The 21,991-nt window shown below is 50.3% G+C and overlaps 1 protein-coding gene across 2 annotated transcripts in view; it reads right to left on the bottom strand.

The window, feature by feature from the left end:
* si:zfos-2326c3.2 (mitogen-activated protein kinase kinase kinase kinase 4) overlaps positions 1-21,991 on the bottom strand; it is a 335,482-nt gene that overhangs the window by 8,222 nt on the left and 305,269 nt on the right. For both annotated transcript variants that reach the window (XM_038775018.1, XM_038775019.1), the window contains one exon: positions 5,508-5,667. In XM_038775018.1, the coding sequence (XP_038630946.1) occupies positions 5,508-5,667 (160 nt within the window). The remainder of the gene's footprint in view (positions 1-5,507; positions 5,668-21,991) is intronic.

Below are 21,991 nucleotides of genomic sequence, written 5' to 3'. Positions count from 1 at the left end.
ATTACTGGGCTACAGAGAAAGAGCTGGGAGGAGTGGGACTGATTGGATAGTTGTTTCACGGAGTTAGTACAAACAGGACGAACCGAATGGCCTGCTTCGGTCCTCAAGGGGTTGTTACCAAATTTGCTCATGACACAAAGACAGGTGGGATAGTAAGGTGTGATGGGGGTCACACAAAGGAATACAGATAAGTTCGGTGAACGAGCAAAGACTTGGCAAATGGAGTACAATGTGGGAAAGTGTGGAATTGTCCACTTTGACATTATACATAAAAAAGAAACATATTATCTAAATGGTGAGAGATTGCAGAGCTCTGAGATAGAGAGGGACCTTGGGGGTCTAGTGCATGAATCATAAAGGCTAGTGGCAGGTGCAGCAGGTATGAGAAAACATGATAGAATGTTGTCGTTTTTTGTGAGGGGAATTGAATACAAAGGTAGGGATGTTATGTTTAAGTTATATAGCGTCGTATGGTGACAGTGAGGGGTGGAGGGAGGCGTGAACTTGGGTGTGCTCTTTCCAAGGGTTGGTGCAGACTCAATGGGCCGAATGGCCTCCTGCATTGTAGGGATTCTATGATTAAGTGCAAGGCATGGGATGAAACCACAACTGAAGTACTGTGTACAGTATTGGTCTCCTTATTTAATGAAGGATGTAAACGTTTTGGAAGTAATTCAGAGGTTTACTACATTAATATCTAGACTGGTGGATTGGACAAGCTTGGTTTGTATCTGCTCGAGTTTAGAAGAGTAAGAGGTGACTTGATTAAATCATATAAGATCCTGAGGAATCTTGACAAGGTGGATGTGGAGAGGATGTTTCCTCTTGTAATAATAATAGTAATCATTTTTATTGTCACAAGGCGGCTTACATTAATACTGCAACGATGTTACTGTGAAAATGCCCTATTCGCCACACTTTGGTGCCTCTTCGGGTATACAGAGGGAGGAGTCAGAATGTCCAAAATACCTAATAGCATGTCTTTCAGGACCTGTGGGAGGAAACCGGAGCACCCGGAGGAAACCCACGCAGACATGGGGGAAGTGCAGTGCAGACTCTGCACAGACAGTGACCCAAGCTGGGAATCGAACCCGGGACCCTGGCGCTGTGAAGCCATAGTGCTAACCACTATGCTACCGTGCTGCCCATATTCTTGTGGGAGAATCTAGTATTCGGGATGACTGTTTAAAAACAAGGGGGTCGCCCATTTAGGTCAGAAGTGAAGCACTTTTTTTTCCTATCAGACAGCTGGGAGACTCGGGAACACTCTTCCTCAAAAGGCGGTGGAAGCCGAGTCTTTGAATATTTTAAGGCAGAGTTAGATACATTGTTGATAAACAAAGGGGTGAAGGTCATTATGGCCAGGCAGGAATATGGGATCATAATCAGATCAGCCATGATCGTATTGAATGGCGGAGCAGGATGGAGGGGCCGAATGGCCCATTCCTTGATCGTAATTTGTATGTTTGTATGTTCTGTGTTCTATGATTCTGAGCAGAACTGAAACCAAAGAACAATATTGCTGGCAAATGTCAGAGAGTTTCTAACCAGCAGTACAATGTTAGGACACATGAAAAGAGACCTATAGCAAAATATAATGATAATTATTAGTCAACTATATTTGTGTGAACATACTGAAAAGGTAGAATGTGCCAGGCTACGGGGAAAAGGAAGTGGAGTGGCACTAGCTAAATTGCTACTATGGAGAGCCGGCACAGATATGATGGGCTGAATGGCCTTCTTCTGCACTGTAACAGTTTTATGATGACAGTATAAGAGGTAGGAGCAGGAGCAGTCCATTCGGCCCTTCGAGCCTGCTCTACCATTCAATACGATCATGACAGACCTCAGGTTTCAACTCCATTTTCCCGACCGATCTCCATATCCCCTGATTCCCTGAGAAAACAAAATTCTGTCTACCTCAGCATTAAACATATTCAATGATGGAGCTTCCACAACCCTCTGAGGTAGAAACGTCCACAACCCTTTGAGTGAAGTATTTCCTCCTCATCTCAGGCCTAGTTGATTAACCCCTTATCCTGAGACTGTGTTTTAGATTCCCCCAGGAGAAACCACCTCCGAGTGTCTATGCTGTCAAGTCCCTCCAGAATCTTTAATTTTTAATTTTGTGTGCTTTTACGGTATGGCGACGAGGGGGATAACAAATAAAGGCTGTGTGTACTTTATAGAGCACCTTTTCTAAATGTAGCACGGCTCCACCATTGGCAGTTGTGGTACCAGCCGACCAGGCCCCAAACTACTGAATTACCTTCTGCTCTCTCTCTTCTCTTTTAAGTCACTCCTTCAAACCCACCTCTTTGACTAAGCTTTTGGTCCTCTGCTCTACTATCGCCATTGAGGGCACTGTGTTAAATTTTGTTGGGACACTTAATGACATTTACGACTTGCTTTTGTCGCATGTTCAGGAAACACTTCACAGCCAATGAATTACTTCTGAAGTACACAGTCACTGTAGTAATGTGGGCAAAGGTGGCAGCCAATTTATACACAGAAAGGGCTCAGAAACTGCGGATGAAATGTGTGACGAGTTGATGTATTTGCAGGTTGAGGGATGGAAGTTGACCAGGACATTAAACCAACTCCCTGCTCATGGCTCTATTGAGTGGTAGAGCAGGTTCGATGGGAATCGACTTAGACCATAAGACGCAGGAGCAGAAGTAGGCCATTTGGCCCATCGGGTCTACTCTGCCACGCAATGAGATCATAACTGATCTGATAGGAGACTCCTCGGGCGAGATTCTCCTAGCCCGGGGCCGGGCTGCAAAATCCCCGCAACTGGTCCAAGCTGCCCTGACGCGATTCTATTATGCGGCCGGGCCGCCGCTTCTCCAGCCCGGATGGGCCGAGCGGCCGCTTTAAAAAGGCAGAGTCCCACCGGCATCGTTCACACCTGGTCGCAGCTGGTGGGAACTCTGCGCACAGGGTCGGGGGGGAGGGGGGGGGGGGGGGGGGGGGGGGCTCCGACCCCGGGGGATCCTCCGATGGGGCCTGGCCCAAAATCGGGGCCCACCAATCGGCGGGCCGGCCTCTTGCTCCCCGGGCCTATTTTCTTCCACGCCGGTCCCTAAACTCCCACGCCGGCCCCTGAACCCCCACGCCATGTTGCATCGGGGCCGGCGCGTTGAGGGAGGCCACCGCGCATGCGCGGGTTGGCGCCACTGCGCAAGCGTGGATCTCGCGGCGCACAGTTCACACCGGGATTGGAGGCTGGAGCAGCGTGAACTGCTCCAGCGCCATGCTGGCCCCCTGTAGGGGCCAGAATCGGTACTCCCTGCGGCCCGTTCACACCGTCGTGAAACGCGATAGAGTTTCCGCTGGCGTGGACACTCTGCCGCCGAATGGGAGAATCCCGCCCCTCAACTTCACTATCCCGCCTTATCCCCAGAACCCTTGATTCGCCTACTGCTGAAAAACTTTGATGAGTTCTCCCTGTTTTTCTTTGCCCAGATGCTGACGTGGTGAATGTATTCCAGCGTTTTCCGTTTGTATTGTCGTTTTGCGAGATTGCTTCATTTAAGTCAATGTGTTGTACGGCAATTAAAGTGCAGCAAAGAAATATGCATTCAATTAGTCAGATTCAAGACACTAGCTCATCTCGCAAGTGACCACTGTCCCACTCACAATGTATGTGTAAAGAATCATTTGTGCACCAAGCCAGGTTGCGTATCTTTGTTCACCAACTACTTATCCCCATCGAGCACCGCACCATGGGATCTGGTAGGAAAAGCCAGACAAGCAAATGGAAGATGAATGAAGTTTTGACCTATCTTGGGCCGGTAAATATGGAAACCTCAGTTTTCTGACTCATGGGTGGACACGCGGTGAATTGAACCTGGTGAAGACATATGGGGAATAGATCTTCCAGTCCCGGCCACTGCAGGAATCATTGAGGGCGGCACTGAAAATTTGGTGAACCAATTAAAAATCCGTTGCCCTGGGCGGGAATTTTCGGTCTTGGGGCGGACATGCCCATGGAAACTAATGAGCCAGCTGCAATATATCTTCAGGAAGAAAAATCTTAAACTTCAGTAGAAAATTAAAACAAACAGTTGGCTTTTTCTCTCTGGTTCCTCAAGCTTGTTGGCCAATGATACGACGGGAATCCTGAGCTGGTTTTTAAGGAGACCAATTAATGTCAGCCTTAGCTAATGGATATCGTTGTCACCTCGAGTCAACATGCTGTGGAGTTTAAGTTCCGTTGCAGAATTGGGTTTACCTGTCCATACTGAGGGAGAGCTCCACTGTATTTGAATGAGACATTAAAATGAAGCCTCATCTGTTCCCTCAGTCGAATGTAAAAGATCCTCGGGAACTGTTCAAAGGAGAGCAGAGGAATTCTCCTGACTAATATTTATCCCTCTCCTGACATCACTACAAAAATGTTCACATTGCTGTTGGCGAGAGCTTGTAGCGCGCAAATTGGTTACTGCATTCCCTACATTATAGCAACAGCTACACTTACAAAAGTACTTCATTGGCTCTCAAGTGCTTTGGGATTTCTTGCTGTTATGATGGGCGCCATATAAATGCAATTGTACTTTTCCATTATCAAACTGACAGCTCCTTATGCTTAAGGTCATTGTAGCTGATCAGAAGGGGACAGGCAGCTTGTGATCAAAAGTCCATAACCTGCATTAGTGCACAAATGAAATATTGCATGATGAATTGTGAGTGGAACAGTGGTCACTGACGAGGTGGTCAAGAATGGAGCAAGAGTCTTTAATCTGTCCATCTGGGCTCATATTCTTTTGTAGCTTTCAGCTACAGTGCTGAGAGCGGAGAAGGCTGATGAGGGACCTGACTGAGGTGTACCAAATTAAGGAGGACGTAGATCGGAAGAATCATTTCCCTTATTAGAGGATTCATTAACCTTGTCAAGGATAGGGCAGCACAATAGCACAGTGGGTAGCAGTGTTGCTTCACAGCTCCAGGAATCAGGTTCGATTCCCGGCTTGGGTCACTGTCTGTGCGGGGTCTGCACGCTCTTCCCGTGCCTGCGTGGGTTTCCTCCGGGTGCTCCGGTTTCCTCCCACAAGTCCAGAAAGACGTGCTGTTAGGTAATTTGGACATTCTGAATTCTCCCTCTGTGTACCCGAACAGGCGCCGGAATGTGGCGACTAGGGGCTTTTCACAGTAACTTCATTGCAGTGTTAATGTAAGCTTACTTGTGACAATAATGATTATTATTATTATAAACCTGGTGAGTGAGAGACAGGAGCCCATCCAGATTTTGAAATATTCTTAAGCATGCGGGAGATGAAATGAAAGTGCATAACTTAGGCTGATCTGGGTAGGAGGGGTGGGGAAGAGAAGCTGGTCTGTGGGCAGATACAAGGCCGGGTATTCAGTCGGTACTCAGTTCAAATCTCCTCGCACGAGTCAGCAACTCACTTTCGAGACAGAAACAGATGTTGGGAAATCAGGCAGCACTGAAGCCGGCAAATGAAGCGCTTTACTGTCACAGGAGCTGGAAAGTGTACACATACCAATCGAGGTGGGCATCTCCCCCCACTGCACGACCATCTCCTTGGTGATCCGACCGTAGGTATTTATGTAGACCCCTTCATCCTCGTAGCAAACCAACAGCTCCATCCCATTAGTGTTCGGAAGGATAACAATTGCATGCGGATGAATACAGCCCTGGATCTGAATGAAGGTTCACGTGAAAACATTACTATTTAGCCAAAAACATTACTCCACAGCAAATGCACTCATGCTAAAAAAAAAGACATTGGTCACACAGGAGAGAGAACCACAACATATCAGGCATTAGAATTCACAAGTGTTACAATAATGAAGCCTCATATTTGGGTACTCAAATATGAGTGTTTTTTCAGAAACAAAGTCTCATTTGCAGCAAACAGGATTGTAGAAAGAGACAATTTATTTTTCTCTACTTGCCAGGCTGTGTGTGTTTAAGCTGCCGCCAGAAGCCCATTTTTCAGCTACTACTATTCTCAGCATCAGAACCGGCATCCACAGTCGGAGGGCAATTTTCATCCGCTGCCTCGTTATTCTCATGAGGTAAGTGTGTGAGGAAGGCAGGAGAGTGCCTGAATGTCAATCGCCGAGCTTCAAACAAAACTGGAACACTCGACAGCGAGCCAGCTTAATAAAGGCTTGCTCTCCATCAGGTGATTCCCAAAACAAGATACCCTGTCACCAGAGCAGGCCACACAGGCTGCATGCTGTGCAACATGAAAGGCACCAAGGGGGGTGCTTTATTTTTAGAACCTTATGAAGCAGCCAGGCTGCCAAGAGGGACCCTGGTAATAAGGAGGGCAGATCGACTAATCATTCCGCCTCAGCCAATCGTGCTGCACACTCTGTGCTGAGTGCACACGGGGAAAGTTAACTCTTTCACTCAGTCTGCGCTGTGTGCCACAAGCTGCAAACTAAGCCGGCTGGAGCCAGTGCAAAGATTTCTTCCTTGCTTGCTCCATTTGGCAAAATCAATGTTTCCACCTGATGCAATGACAAACTCTCATTTACTATCCTTACTGGAGAATTCCCCAATGGCACAGAAAGTGGGACAGAATCTGAAACTTAGAGTTCGCCCATTCAACTAAAGCCAGGAGACACTTATAATAATAATCTCTATTAGTGTCGCAAGTCGGCTTACATTAACACTGCAATAAAGTTACTGTAAAAATCCCCGAGTTGCCACATTCCGGCGCCTGTTCGGGTACACTGAGGGAGAATTCAGAATGTCCAATTCACCTAATAAGCACGTCTTTCGGGACTTGTGGGAGGAAACAGGAGCGCCGGGAGGAAACCCATGCAGACACGGGGAGAACGTGCAGACTCCGTACAGACAGCGACCCAAGCCGGGAATCGAACCCGGTCCCTGGCGCAACAGTATGCACTTTGTTCACAAGAAGGGTAGACAGAAACTCTCTTCCCCCAAAAGGTTGGGGATGCTGGATCAATTGGAGCTATCTTATTCAGGTAAGAAAAGAGCAAATATTTTTTGCATTTTTATAGCACCCTTCACAAGCTCTAGGCAGCCCAACACTCCACCCCACCCCGCTACATATATGCCCTGACCGGCCGGCGGGATTCTCCGTTACGCAGCCGGTCAATGGAGTTTCCCATTGTGGGGCAGCCCCACGCCGTCAGGAACGCCCCAGGCGCCGGCAAAATGGAGAATCACCCCGGCGGAGAATCCCGGCCAAGATAACCTGTTTTAGTGACATTAGTTGAGGGATAATATTGATCAAGATATAGAGAAGAACTTCCAGGCTGGGTAGTGCATGGGGTCTTTTGTGTCTAAGAGGGAAGATGGGGCCTTATTTTGACGCCTCATTTGAAGACAGCACCTCCCACAATGCAGTATTTCATTGGAGTGTGTGCTCAAGGGGCAGCACGGTAGCATAGTGGTTAGCACAATTGCTCTACAGCTCCAGGGTCCCAGGTGCGATTCCCGGCTTGGGTCACTGTCTGTGCGAAGTCTGCACGTTCTCCCCGTGTCTGTGTAGGTTTCCTACGGGTGCTCTGGTTTCCTCCCACAGTCCAAGGATGTGCAGGTTGCGTGGGTTGGCCATGCTAAATTGCCCTTAGTGTCTAAAATTGCCCTTAGTGTTGGGTGGGGTTACTGGGTTATGGGGATGGGGTGGTGTGGGCTTGGATAGGGTGCTCTTTCAAAGGGCCGGTGCAGACTCGATGGGCCAAGTGGCCTCCTTCTGCACTGTAAATTCTATGAATGAACTTCTGCGCCTCACCTGAAAAGGAACTTGATCCCATAACCATCCAACTGCTACCAACTGAGCAGAGGTTAGCAGAGTTAAGGAATATGAAGCACAGGTGGGTGAATGGCTTTGAAGAGAAGAGCAGCGATTATTTGACTGAATGTCAGAAATGGTTTGAAAGGTTGAAAGGCTCCTGTGATGAATGTAGTCATCATGCTTAATTACTGGATAATTGAGAGTTATTGATGAGTGTCTTTGTCCGAATAAATTAATTGAAAACGAATAGCCTGCCATTCAACTTAAAATCAACTTCCTGCACCAAAACAGCGAGACTTACTTCAATGCAACATCAAATACAGTTAAAGCTTTGGAGTTCCTTCCTTAAACTATTCGGCTCTCCACCTCCTTGAAGACACTTCTTAAAACTACATTTTGTCCACCTAGATTATCTCCTTATATGGTTTGGTGCCAAGGTATGCTTCCTAACCCTCCGATGAATTGTTTCAGGAAATGTTCCATCGACATAGAATTTAGAGTGCAGAAGGAGGTCATTCGGCCCATCGAGTCTGCACCGGACCTTGGAAAGACCACCCCATTTAAGCCCACCCCTGTAACCCAGCAACCCAACCCAACCCCTTTGGGCACTAAGGGCAATTTAGCATGGCCAATCCACCTAACCTACATTAAAGATGCTATATAATGGCAAGTTGTTATTGTCTATTCCTTTTAATTAATCGAATTTGGGACCCTGGCGCTGTGAAGCAACAATGCTACCTCTTTATTGGAATGTGGGTGCTGCTGGCAAGACCAGCATTTGTTGCCCCTCCCTGATTGCCCTTGAACTCTGTGGTTTGCTAGTTAACTGCCAACCACATTGTTGTTGGCCAGACCAGGTAAGGTTGGCAGAATTCCTGCCCTAAAGGGTCACCGGTGAACCAGATGAGTTTTTACGACAGCAGTTGCCACAACTGAGGCTAGCTTTATAATTCCAGATTTATTCATTAAGTTCACCAGCTTCTGTGTTGAGAGCTGAGCCCAGGATCACAGAGCATTACCCTGTGCATCTGGACTACTCGTCCATTGATATTACCATTACATCACCATCACCCCAGTTACGACGAAGATGAGCGATGATCTAATTCAATGGCAGGACAGGTTCAAGGGGCTGACTGCCCAATGTCTCTTCCTATGTATCTGTGACAGGCATTGTAGAGAATTGGGGAGTGTGAGTGGGAGTTTGGGAAGATAAAATGGTTATAAGATGTGAGCGGGAGTTGCAGATTCAGCATGGAATTTCTAAAACCACAGCTTTGGTTCCCACATGCTGTTTGCAAGCTGAACATTGATGTGCCAAAGAAAGTTAATTACAGGGCACGAGTGGGAGTGAGTCAAATTCTCACCTCTCACAGTGCTCAGTGACAGGACAGGACAAACCCTTAATGAATTCAGTGAAGCATCCTTTGTGCATTGCAAAACATTAACAGAGTTCGTGAATTTGTTCAAAGGAAGTGCGGTATAAGCAGTCACTTGCTTTCGATAGTCAATATTGATTGCTACTGAGCACTGGAGATGCAGAAAGTTTCAATCTTCTGTTTGCATTTAAATATATCGTGTGACATTCCAATGCCACTAATTCAATGAAAAATTAACCTGTTTAAGATAAAGTAATGGGCAGAGGAATGCCACATGACTGAATATGCATTGATTCATTATTAGCACCAGTAGTCATTTCTAGCCTTGACAACACAACATAGTTAATAATACTTGTTTGCGCGGGGGGGGGGGGGGGGGGGGGGGGGGGGGGGGGAGGGAGGGGAATAGTCAGAGGATGGGGTGCGAGAGGGGGGTGGGTGGTGGGAGGTAGCATCCACACCAGTACAAAGAAAAACTCCTAAACGACCTTCTTAGGGACTGATGGGCTGATCTGATCTCTTCACACATCTTCTCTACTGAGTAGCACTACACTCCTATATGCTTCGTCTGTGTCTATGTTTTTACACTGTGTATTTTATGTTTGCCTTATCATGTATTTTCTTTTCATGTACGGAATGATCTGTCTGAGCTGCACGAGAAACAAAACTTTTTACTGTACCTTGGTACACGTGACAATAAACCAATCCAATCCAAGTGTTTGCACTACACCAGTGACATGGGTGTTTACAAACCATTTTACTGCAATATTGCCCTGCAAATTTTCAATTTCCATTTTGTCTCTCTCTTTTTGTATGTCCCCAACATTGTACATTGTAAATATCCACTTCTTCAAGCAACTATTATGTATTTTGATTATATTTTTGATGAGACCATCGATTCATGCGACACGTGGATAGAAGCGAACATTGGTTTTAATCGTATTACAACAGAGCCTGCCTGTGACAAGATGAACTCTTGATGAACTGGCAGGTAGGCTCACAACAGCATCCTTTATACTTCTGGTTAGGGGGAGGCGCCATGGGCGGAGCCAAGGGTGGAGCCCAGTACAAGATCCTCATCTCCCCCTATGGTTAGAGCCGCACAACTACACATGCTCTGATACAAGGTACAGGCTCAACACGTTGTACAATACAGTGTGGATTATTAGTGTTTATAATTCACCACATTCACCCCCTGTGATAAAAATCAAGTCCGGCGGGGGTGATGGCTTACAAATTGAGTCTGTCCGGTGGTCGAGTTTTCCGTTGTGATCGGCGGAGCCCCGGGGTTGCAGCCTCTTCTGGTGGCTGGACGATCACGGTTGGTTGGGGTACGATGGCGGACTCCGGGGGTGATTCTGTCCGAGCTTCGTACCCGCCTGTTTCGACTGGGGAGTGGGGGCGCTGGAAGCTTGTGGGCGCGGGTGCGCGGAACATGGTAGCGACCCAGTAGGTGCGAGGGCGTGGGGGCGACGGCGTTGTGGGTGGGTGTAGTGTGAGGGGTACCTCGGCGGTGGTAGTGGTGGGATTCGATCCTGCCGGCGCTAGGTCCCGGAGGGATACAGTGTCCTGATGGCCGTCAGGGTACTCTATGAAGGCGTATTAAGGGTTGGAGTGGAGTAGGAGCACTCTTTCTATGAGTGGGTCAGTTTTGTGTGCCCTGACGTGCTTCCGGAGGATTACCGGGCCCGGTGTCTTCAACCATACTGGGAGCGAGGCCCCCGTGGTAGTGCCCCTGGAAAAAACAAAGAGCCGCTCGTGAGGGGTCTGGTTAGTGGCGGTACATAGGAGGGAACTAATAGCGTGGAGCGCGTCGGGGAGGACTTCCTGTCCAATGGGAAAACGGGAGATTCCTGGACCGAAGGGTCAGTAGGACGGTCTTCCAGAACGTTGCATTCTCCCTCTCCACCTGCCCATTCCCCCTGGGGTTATAGCTGTCAGTCCTGCTCGAGGCGATGCCGTTGTCGAGCAGGTACTGACGCAGCTCATCGCTCATGAAGGACGGACCCCAGTCGCTGTGTACGTAGCTGGGGAAACCGAACAGGGTGAAGATACTATGCAGGGCCCTAATGACTGTGTGGGAGGTCATATCGGGGCACGGGATAGCAAAAGGGAAGCGGGAGAACTCGTCGATGACATTCAGGAAGTACACATTCCGATTAGTCGAGGGGAGTGGCCCTTTGAAATCGATAGCGAGGCGTTCAAAGGGCCGAGAAGCCTTGACCAGGTGGGCCCCGTCTGGTCTATAAAAGTGCGGTTTGCACTCCGCACAGATCGGGCAATCCCTGGTGATGGCTTTTACCTCCTCAGTGGAGAAAGGTAGATTTTCGGACTTTGACGTAGTGGGCGAGCCGGGTGACCCCCGGGTGGCAGAGGTCATTGTGGATAGCTTTCAGGCGGTCGCTCTGCGTGCTGGCGCACGTGCCGCGGGACAGGGCATCTGGGGGCTTGTTGAGCTTCCCCGATTGATACATGATATCGTATTTGTAGCTGGAGAGTTCGATCCTCCACCTCAGGATTTTATCATTTTTAATTTTGCCCCTTTGCGAGTTGTCAAACATGAAGGCAACCGATCTTTGGTCAGTGATGAGGGTGAACCTTCTACCTGCGAGGTAGTGCCTCCAGTGACGCACAGCCTCCACAATGGCTTGTGCTTCCTTTTCAACCGAGGAAGTGTCGAAGTTCTGAAGCGGAGAGGGTTCGGGGAGGAAAAATGCGACTGGTCTCCCTGCTTGATTCAATGTGGCTGCGAGAGCTACCCTCTGAGGCATCGCTCTCAACCTGGAAAGGGACGGATTCATCCACCGCCTGCATGGCTGCTTTGGCGATGTCCTCCTTGATGCAGTTGAAGACCTGGCGAGCCTCAGCCGACAGGGGGAAAAATGTGGCCTTAAATAGTGGGTGGGCTTTGTCCACATATTGAGGGACCCACTGGGCGTAGTATGAAAAGAATCCCAGGCACCGTTTGAGGGCCCTGGGACAATGAGGGAGAGGGAGTTCTAAGAGGGGGCGCATACGGTCCAGGTTGGGGCCCAGGACTCCGTTTTCCACGACATAGCTGAGGATGGCTAACCTGGTCGTGCGGAAAACACATTTGTCCATGTTGTAAGTGAGGTTGAGTTTCTGGGCCGTCTGGAGGAATCGATGGAGGTTGGCATCGTGGTCTTGCTGGTCATAGCCGCAAATGGTGACGTTATCCAAGTACGGAAATGTGGCCTGCAGCCCGTACTGGTCTACCATTCGGCCCATTGCTCGTTGGAACACCGAGACCCCATTCGTGACACCAAAGGGAACCCGGAGGAAATGGAAGAGGCGGCCATTGGCCTTGAACGCCGTGTAGTGGCGGTCCTCCGGGCGGATTGGGAGCTGGTGGTATGCAGACTTCAGATCCACCGTGGAGAAAATACGATACTGGGCAATCTGATTCACCATGTCTGCAATCCTGGGGAGGGGGTACGCATCGAGGAGCGTAAACTGATTAATGGTCTGACTATAGTCCACGACCATGCGGAATTTTTCCCCGGTCTTGACGACCACCACCTGAGCTCTCCAGGGACTGTTACTGGCCTCTATGATCCCCTCACGTAGGAGCCTCCGGACCTCGGTTCAGATAAACACCCTGTCCTGCAGGCTGTACCGCCTGCTGCGAGTGGCTACGGGTTTACAGTCTGGAGTGAGATTGGAAAAGAGTGGAGGGGGGTTGATTCGCAGCGTGGCTAGGCTGCAGATGGTGAGTGGGGGTAGGGGTCCGCCAAAGCTGAGGGCGAGACTTTTGAGGTTATACTGGAAGTCGAGTCCCAGTAAGAGTGGGGCGCAGAGTTCGGGCAGGACGTCTAGTTGAAAATTAGAGTAGCTAGCGCCTTGGATCGTTAGGGTCGCGACGGTGTGCCCTTGGAGGTAAACAGAGTGGGAGCCCGAAGCGAGGGAGATAGTTTGCCGTGCAGGAAAAACAGGGAGCGAACAGCGTCCTTACAGATCTGGTATACAAAGCTCTCGGTGCTCCCGGAGTCAAAGAGGCACGGTGTACTGTACCCGTTGACTTCAATGGTCATCATGGAGTTGCGGAGATGCTTCGGACGTGACTGGTCCAACTTGACCGCGCTGCATTGTGGGTAGTCGGCGGCTCGATCAGCTGTGCTGGAATGGCCCCGTGATGAATGCCCGCTAAGGTCGCAGTCTTCGATCTGAGTTGCCGAGTTTGGAGAGAATGGAGCCCATGATGGCGGTCCCCGTGGATCGCACGTGGTGGGGCGGCGAGGAAGGTGGCATCCAAGATGGCGGCCCCCATGGGTCGCACGTGGTGGGTGGGGGCGGAGTCGGAGTACAGGCCACGTTACGGGGCCTGCAGGCCTGCGAATTCAGGGAGCGAGTGCTTTGGGCTGCGGGAGGGTTTGAGGCTGGAGCTTTCTTCGCCAGACATACTCTGGCATAGTGTCCTTTGCGACCGCAGCTGCTGCAGGTCGCGTTGCGGGCCGGGCAGTACTGCAGCAGGTGCTGGGGCTGGCCACAAAAGTGGCAGGCTGGAGTAGCATAGTGGCTGGGTGAACGCGCGGCGCAGGCCTGGCGTAGTCGCTGGTCGGGGGCTTATGACGGGGTCGCGGAGTCCGCGGGGAACGAGGTGAGGCTGCGGAACAAGACTTCCATAGCAGTGGCGAGTTCTACAGTGTCTTCTAAGTTTTGGGCCCCCTTCTCAAGCATCCACGTAATTGGATATGAGGCCTGCAACAAATACATTGCAGACAGCGAGTTCCCTATGTTCTGCAGCATTTACAGCCTGGTAATTACAGTCCCGGGATAAGGATTTTAAGTCTCTTAGGAATTCTTCTAGTGATTCCTTGGGGCGCTGGCGGCGAGTAGTAAAAACGTGGCGCGTGTAGACCTCATTGACGGGCCTCACATACATTCTGTCGAGCAGGGCCAGGGCCTCTGGATATGAGCCGGTACAATTAAGTTGAGTAGATATACAATGGCTCACCCTTGCGTGCAGTTGACTGAGTTTCTGCTCCTCCGTAGTTTCTGTAGTGCTTGCTTCAGCCAGGTAGGCCTTAAAACATCGGAGCCAGTGTGAAAAGTTTTCTTTCGCCTCTGCATCCTGTGGGTCGAGTTCCAGTCGATCAGGTTTGAGGGCTGATTCCATAGTCGTTTCTTACTGTTTCTTAAGACGATTAAATTGATGAGACCATCAATTCACGCGACACGTGGTTAGAAGCGAACAGTGGTTTTAATCGTCTTACAACAGAGCCTGCCTGTGACAAGATGAACTCTTGATGAACTGGCAGGCAGGCTCACAACAGCAACCCTTATACTTCTGGTTAGGGGAGGAGCCATGGGCAGAGCCAAGGGTGGAGCCCAGTACAAGCCCTCATCTCCCCCTATGGGTAGAGCCGCGCAACTACACATGCTCTGATACAAGGTTCAGGCTCAACACATGTTGTACAATACAGTGTGGATTATTAGTGTTTATAATTCACCACCATTTTATTTTGTCTATTCTAAAAAAAAAGGCTTCAATAAATATACTTAAAAAAATAATACGAGCTCCTTTTAAAAAACTTATGGCAAGGTAAGGAACTAATCCACAGAAATCTAGGGCGGGATTCTCACCCTGGGGACGGCCTGGAGAATCGCCACGACCAGCGCGAATCGCGTCACGCCGTCCCCGACGCCGGAAGAATCGGCGCATATTGGAGCCAGCGCGGTGCCGGCCGGGGCCACTCTACTGGCCAACCCCCCCCCCCCCACCACACCCCCCCCCCCCCCCCCCCCCCCCCCCTCCCCCCCCACCGCGGTGAGTCCCGAGTCCCGTCAGTGCCGTTCTAACCTGATCTTACCCGGCTGGACCTCGGCGTGGAAGGGTCCGGGTCCGACCCTGGGGGGGCCTCCGCTATGGCCTAGCCCGCGATCGGGGCCCACCAATCGGCGGGCCGGCCTCTCGGGTTAGTGGCCTTTTTTTGTTCCGCGCCGGCCCCTGTAGTCCTATGCCATGTTGTGTCAGGGCCGGCGTGGAGGAGGGAGATACCTTCGGAAATCACGCCGGTCCCACTGCATATGCGCACGTTGGCGCCGATGCCACTGCGCATGCATGGGCCCCGCAGCGCCCATCTGATACTGGGATCGCAGGTGGTGTGGCGTGGACGCTCCAGTGTCGTGCTGGCCCCCCTGTAGGGGCCAGAATTGCTGATCCTGAGGCCATGTTGATGCCGTTGGGAAACGCAACGGCATTTACGACGGCGTCAACACTTAGCCTCAGGATCAGAGAATCCCGCCCCTGATTTTCCATAAACTAGCCAATGCTGGTCTAGTCAGAGGTGGAGAAACCACATATTGAGAGGACAAATGGCAGCCAGGGTTCCAAGGCATATTTGAAATATTGCCGTCACTGAGAAGGCGGCCATTTATTGCCCAGGAAAGGTTTGATATAATGGAATTGTGGTGATCTTTGTGAGGGGTTTCCAGGATGGAAGACACAGTGATCACAAAGACACACAAAGCTCTTTTGAAGAACTAAACAAACTTTAGTTTACATTTAGCATGGTGACGGAATGGTAAACTAATTTTATTAACACTACTAAATTTGAGTGTGGCACTTATTCTGAATAACAAACATACATGTAAGAATTAAACTACACTCACTAACACTATCTCTATCTATTAATTAGAACGATTCTATCTGAACAAACTCTACAGTACACTATTGGCGGGATTCTCCCTTCTGGGGACTAAGTCCCCAAGTCAGCCGGAAAACGGGCGAGAATCACTCCCGACTTTTTCCTCGAAGGCCTGGGGTGATTCTCTGTTTTCCAGGGGGCGAGCAGAACCCCGGCATGCATCCCGCAGCTCTGCCTGCAGCCGGGGCGCTGCTAGCCAGACCCAGTGGCCGCTGCCCATGGCGGCCAGAAGTGGGTCTGTGCATGTGCACAGCGGCCCACCTCGGTGCGGGCGGCGCCGATATGGCGGAGCCACACAGTGGGCTCACGTGGAGAAAGGTTGGTCCCTCCCAGGTCGCGATGGCCCGCCAATCGGTGATCCCCGATCGCGGGCCTGGCCACCGCTGAGGCCCTCCCCCGAGTCAGATACCCCATGCCCCCCCCCCACCGAGGGTCTCAGCTCCAGCCAGGTGGCACCATATGTAAACCAAGCCGGTGGGGGTTTGGCCGGTTGACCGCGGAGAATCGCCCCGTGGACCTGTTCCAACTGCTCACGACAGGCGCCACATCGACCGGATTTCCGGCGTGAATGGCTATTCTTTGCCCCCGTGCCAGATGCGATTCCGGCGTGGAGGGTCGGAGAATCCCACCCTATGAATCTTATCTTCATAAGCTCCAGTCTAAATTCGTCCCCTTAGCTTAAGAGCCAGTGCAATGTATAGTACTGTTCCTCAGCTCCCTCTTGAGGCTAGGCTTAACATAACATTAACTCTTCACATGCTGTACATTTGTATAATGTCATAGGAATCTGACTGGCCGGGATCATTCAGAATCACACAAAGATCAACCACGTTGATGTGGGACTGGAGGCACACATCGGTCAGACTGGGAACAATGGACAAGATTCCTTCCCCCAAGAAACTCGTGAACCAGTTTAAAACACAAAACAGCACTGTGGGCATTGTTACCGATATCGGCTTTTAATCACAAGATATTCAAATTCTCAAACTGCCAGGTCAAATTTGATCTCGTATTACTGGGCAATTAATAGAAGCACTATACGGCCATTCTCCGCTGCACTTGTGAAAAAAATTGTTGGTTATTATTTCCTAAATGCTGTTGCAAAGTGTGCCCTCAGGTAGATTGAACGAGAACATGAAGTTTTCTCCTAGTCAAATATCTCTTAAGTAGTCTTTCTGTAATTTCACACATGAACTGTCACTTCAGCAAAGCATCAAGTTCACTTATTTTGATCAAATGAAGATCCACAAAATAAAAAGAGCTGGAGGAAATGGAAGAAAATGAAAAGAAAAAAAAATCCCCAAATTCCTTGATTGCACTGAGCACCTAACCGTGATGTGGAAAACACGTTTTGTCAGACTGTGCATTAATACTGGTTACAACAGTATTTCCACAGATACTCCACAGATCCCCCGTAGAAAACCAACAGTGCAGAAGTCCTCACCAGCCCCTGGGAAGAACACCGGCCTCGGCCCACTCCCCTACCCTATCCCCAAAACCCCACTTTTGTGAGGACCACGAAGAAACCAGTGATGGTAAGGGGCAGTGCGGATATGGCGTATGCTGTTCATCTTCATGAACCTCGCAAACTCCTCACTTGTGAACGGAGTGCCGTTGTCCGTGACCAGCATGTCGGGGAGGCCATGCGTACTGAAAGACAAACACATCTTCTCGATTGTTGCGCAGCACGTTGTGCCTCCCATATTATGCACCTCTAGCCATTTAAACTGGCCGTTGATTAATAGAAGGAACATGGATCCTTGAAAAGGGCCGGCGAAATCCGCATGCAAGCGCGCCCAGGGCTGCCCTGGCCACTCCCAGTGATGTAGGGGTGCGGCCGGCGGAAGCTTCTGATGCTCCTGGCAAATGAAGCAGTTTTGGGCCACCTTCTCAATGTCGGTGTCGAGGCCTGGCCACCAGACATAACTCCGGGCTAACATTTTCATTTTGGTCATACCTGGATGCCCATTGTGCAAGTCTCTCAGTACCAGCTCCTGTCCTTTTTCCGGGACAATCACACGCGTCCCCCACAAAAGGATACCGTCTTCCACGCTGAATTCGGACAGCTTGGAGGAAAATGCACGCAACTCGCCTGGGAGCTGTCTATGCTGCCCTCTATACAGGACTATGTGCCGAACCTTTGACAGGACTGGCTCCCTCTGGGTCCACTCATGGATCTGTGATGTCGTGACAGGCAAGGTGTGCATAAAATTTAGAGTTGCAACCACCTCACCGGTCGTGGGGGTCGACATGGTGCTGTTCGATAAAGGCAATCGGCTCAGTGCGTCGGCATTCCCTATCTGGGTCCCTGTTTGGGCTCTAGAGAATACTCGTATGCAGCGAGCAACAAAGCCCAGCGCTGGATCCATGCAGAAGCAATGGGCGGTATTGGCTTATTCTCTCTGAAAAGTCCCAGCAGAGGCTTATGATGAGTCACGATAGTGAAGTGGCGGCCATATACGTACTGGTGGAAATGTTTCACCGCAAAGACCACTGCCAGGCCCTCCTTCTCGATCTGTGCGTACTTTTTTCCACTGCAGTCAATGTGTGGGAGGCGAAGGCTATCGGCCGCTTGGCCCCGTTCTCCATCTTGTGGGACAGGACGGCCCCAATACCATACGGGGATGCATCACATGTGACGAGCAAAGCTTTCCAGGATCATAGTGGGTTAGTAACCCAGACGACGACAATTGTTGTTTTACCCGCCGGAAAGCGGTATCTTGCGGCTGACCCCAAACCCAGGTGCGATTCTTCTTTAGCAGAAGGTGCAACGGGACCAGCGTAGTTGCCAGATTGGGGAGGAACTTTCCGTACTCGTTTACGTGGCCGAGAAACGAACGAAGATGCGAAGTGTCAGTCGGGGCGGGGGCCTGTTGAATCGCGCGCACCTTCTCTGCGACGGGGTGCAAACCTTCGCGGTCCACTCGATAACCCAGGTAGACTACTTCCTTCGCCTGATAAACACACTTAGTGCGATGTAAACGGACTCCAGCCTCCGAAAAGCATCTAAGGACAGCCTCCAAATTTTCCAAATGTTCCTGCTCCGACGTCCCTGTGATCAAACGTCATCTAAGTAGACAGCAACACGTGGTAAACCTCTCAAAATGCCCTCCATAATGCGTTGAAAAATAGCGCAGGCAGAGGATACTCCAAAGGGCAAACGTGTATATTCATACAGGCCCCGGTCTGTATTAATCGTTACATATGGTCGGGATGCAGGGTCCAGCCCCAACTGTAGGTAGGCGTGACTCATATCTAATTTTGTGAACGAGAGTCCGCCTGCAAGCTTCGCGTAGAGATCCTCTATGCGAGGCATTGGATATCGGTCGAGTCGGGAAACCGTATTCACTTTAAGTTTATAGTCGCCACGCAAGCGAACAGTGGCATCTGGCTTCATTACAGGTACAATTGGTGCTGCCCAGTTAGTGAAACGGACAGGCCTGATGATACCCAAAGTCTCCAAACATGTGAGCTCCCCTTCTACCTTCTCGAGCAAGGCGTAAGGCACCGGGCGCGCCCGGAAATAGCGCGGCATGGCTCCTGGCTGTACTTGGATACGGGCTACAGCTCCTTTTATTTTCCCCAAACCGGGCTGGAATACATCTGGGTATCATCCTAGCACCTCAGTCAACCCTCCAGAAACTGTTTGGAGGATGTGCTGCCACTGCAGCCGCAAATGGCGCAACCAGTCCGGACCCAACAGGCTGGGCCCATTGCTGTGCACCACGATCAGTGGTAAACACCCCTCCTGGTGTCCATAAACAACAGGGGTCATAGTAGTTCCTGCAATGTCCAATGGTTCCCCCGTATAGGTGGCCAACCTGGCCTGTGTGTCGGTTAATGTAAGGGTCTGTATACCCTGCTTGATGCGGTCGAATGTCCTCTGGGCGATCACGGAGACCGCTGCGCCAGTGTCCAACTCCATCTCAAGCGGGTGACCATTGACCCGTACTGTCACTTTAATGGGGGCCACATGGGGAGCTGCCACACAATGCAGCTGCAGGCAGTCATCCTCCATCTCCACGTCCTCGGGAGTAGTCGCCGCAGGTTCATCCAAATGAAAGGTACGGCCCCTGGGCTGGCTCCAGTTTCGGTCGGAACAACGGGGCCTCTGGCGCCCCCAGGACCGGCGTCCGCGACGGGATCGGCGCCTGCAAGTCTGATACGGACATGGCTCCTCATCCATTGGTTCTGGAGAAGGCTCCCTTTGGGGAGGAATGTCTGACGGCCGCTGGCGTCGATCCGGACGTCGCCTCGCCCAAGGTACCGCAGGGGTGCTTTCGGACGGAAGGGGTTGCACCCTAAGGCATGCACCTCCATTCCCTATAGCTCCTGCAATCCTTGTTCTGCGCTCTCTCGCGACAATACTATTTGAATGGCCTGTTGAAAAGTAATGTTGGCTCGGCTATCAACTTTCTCTGGGTGGCCGCATTGTTAATACCGCAAACCAAACGGTCGCGTAACATTTCTGACAAGGTCTCACCATAGTCACAGTACTCCGCAATCCTGCGTAGCCTGGATAGAAAGTCGGCAAGGGATTCTCCTGGGGTCCTCTCAGCGGTATTAAACTGGTAACGTTGGACTATCGTGGATGGGGTTGGGTTAAAATGTTGCCCCACTAAGTTCACAAGGTGACTGTCTGTATGGAGTTTGCACTTTCTTCCCGTGTCTGCGTAGGTTTTCTCCGAGTGCACCGGTTTCCTCCCACATCCCAAAGATGCGCAGGTTAGGTGGATTTATGATGTTAAATTGCCCCTTAATATAGTTACTGGGATAGGATAGAGGCATGGGTTTAGGTAGGGCACTCTTTCTAAGGGCCGAATGGCCTCCTTTTACACTGTATGATTCTATGGTGATTGCACAATGTTCAGCACTATTCGTACCTCCTCACATACTGAAGTAGGCCATGTCCAAATATAGAAAGACCTGGACAATATCCAGACTTGGGCTCACAAGTGACATGTAACATTTGTGCCACGCAAGTGCCAGGCAAAGTCCATCTCCAACAGGAAAGAATCTAACCATCAGATCTTAAAAATTATTGGCATTAACATATCTGAATCACCCACTATCAACATCCTGGGTGTTACCATTTACCAAAAACTGAACTAGCCATATAAATACTGTGGCTGCAAGAGCAGGTCAGAGATTAGGAATCCTGCAGTGAATAACTCACCTCCTGACTCCCCAAATCCTTGCCACAATCTAAAAGGCAAAGTCAGGAGTGTAATGGAATACTCTCCCACTTTCCTGGATAAGCGAGGCTCCAACAACACTCAAGAAGCTCGCCACCATCCAGGCCAAAGTATCTCAATTGATTGGTACCCCATCAACCAACACTGCTTCCTCCACCACCGATGCACAGTACCAGCAGATGCAAGATGCACTGCAGGAACGCACACAGGCTCCTTAGACAGCACCTACAATTGCTACCATTCAGAAGCAGACATATAGGAACACCACCACTTGGAAGTTCCCCTCCAAGCCACTCACCATTATGACCTGGAAATATATCACCGTTCCTTCACTGTCATTGGGCCAAAATCCTGGAATCTCCTCCCTGACAGCACTGTGGTTGCACCTACACCATATGGACCTTTTAAAAATTAACTTACTGGTTGGGCCAGTATTTATTGCCTATCCCTGGTTGCCCTTCACAAGGTGGTGGTGAGTTGCCTTCTTGAATCGCTGCAGGTCTTGATGTGTAGGCATACTCACTGTACTGTTAGGGAGGGAGTTCATGGCTTCTGTCCCAGCGACAGTGATGGAACGGTGATATATTTCCAAGTCAGGGTGGTGAGTGACATGGAGGGGAACCTCCAGGTGGTGGGGTTCCCAGGTATCTACTGCTCCTGTCCTTCTAGATGGTAGTGGTCGTGGGTTTGGAAGGTGCTGATTAAGGAACCTTGGTGAGTTACTGCAGTGCATCTTGTAGATGGTACACACGGCTTCCACTGTTCGTTGCTGATGGAGGGTTTGAAATTTGTGGAAGGAGGAGTAATCAAGTAGGCTGCTTTGTCCTGGATGGTGTGGAGCTTCCTGAGAGTTGTTAGAGCTGCACTCATCCAGGCAAGTGGAGAGTATTCTGTTACACTTCTGACTTGTGCCTTGTAGATGGTGGACAGGCTTTGGGGGGGTGTCAGGAGGTGAGTTACTCACTGCAGGATTCCTAGCCGTTGACCTGTCCTGGTAGCCACAGTAT

The sequence above is a fragment of the Scyliorhinus canicula genome, chromosome 17, assembly GCF_902713615.1.
Source record: "Scyliorhinus canicula chromosome 17, sScyCan1.1, whole genome shotgun sequence".
NCBI lineage: Eukaryota > Metazoa > Chordata > Chondrichthyes > Carcharhiniformes > Scyliorhinidae > Scyliorhinus > Scyliorhinus canicula.
This window is presented reverse-complemented; position numbering and strand designations above follow the sequence as displayed.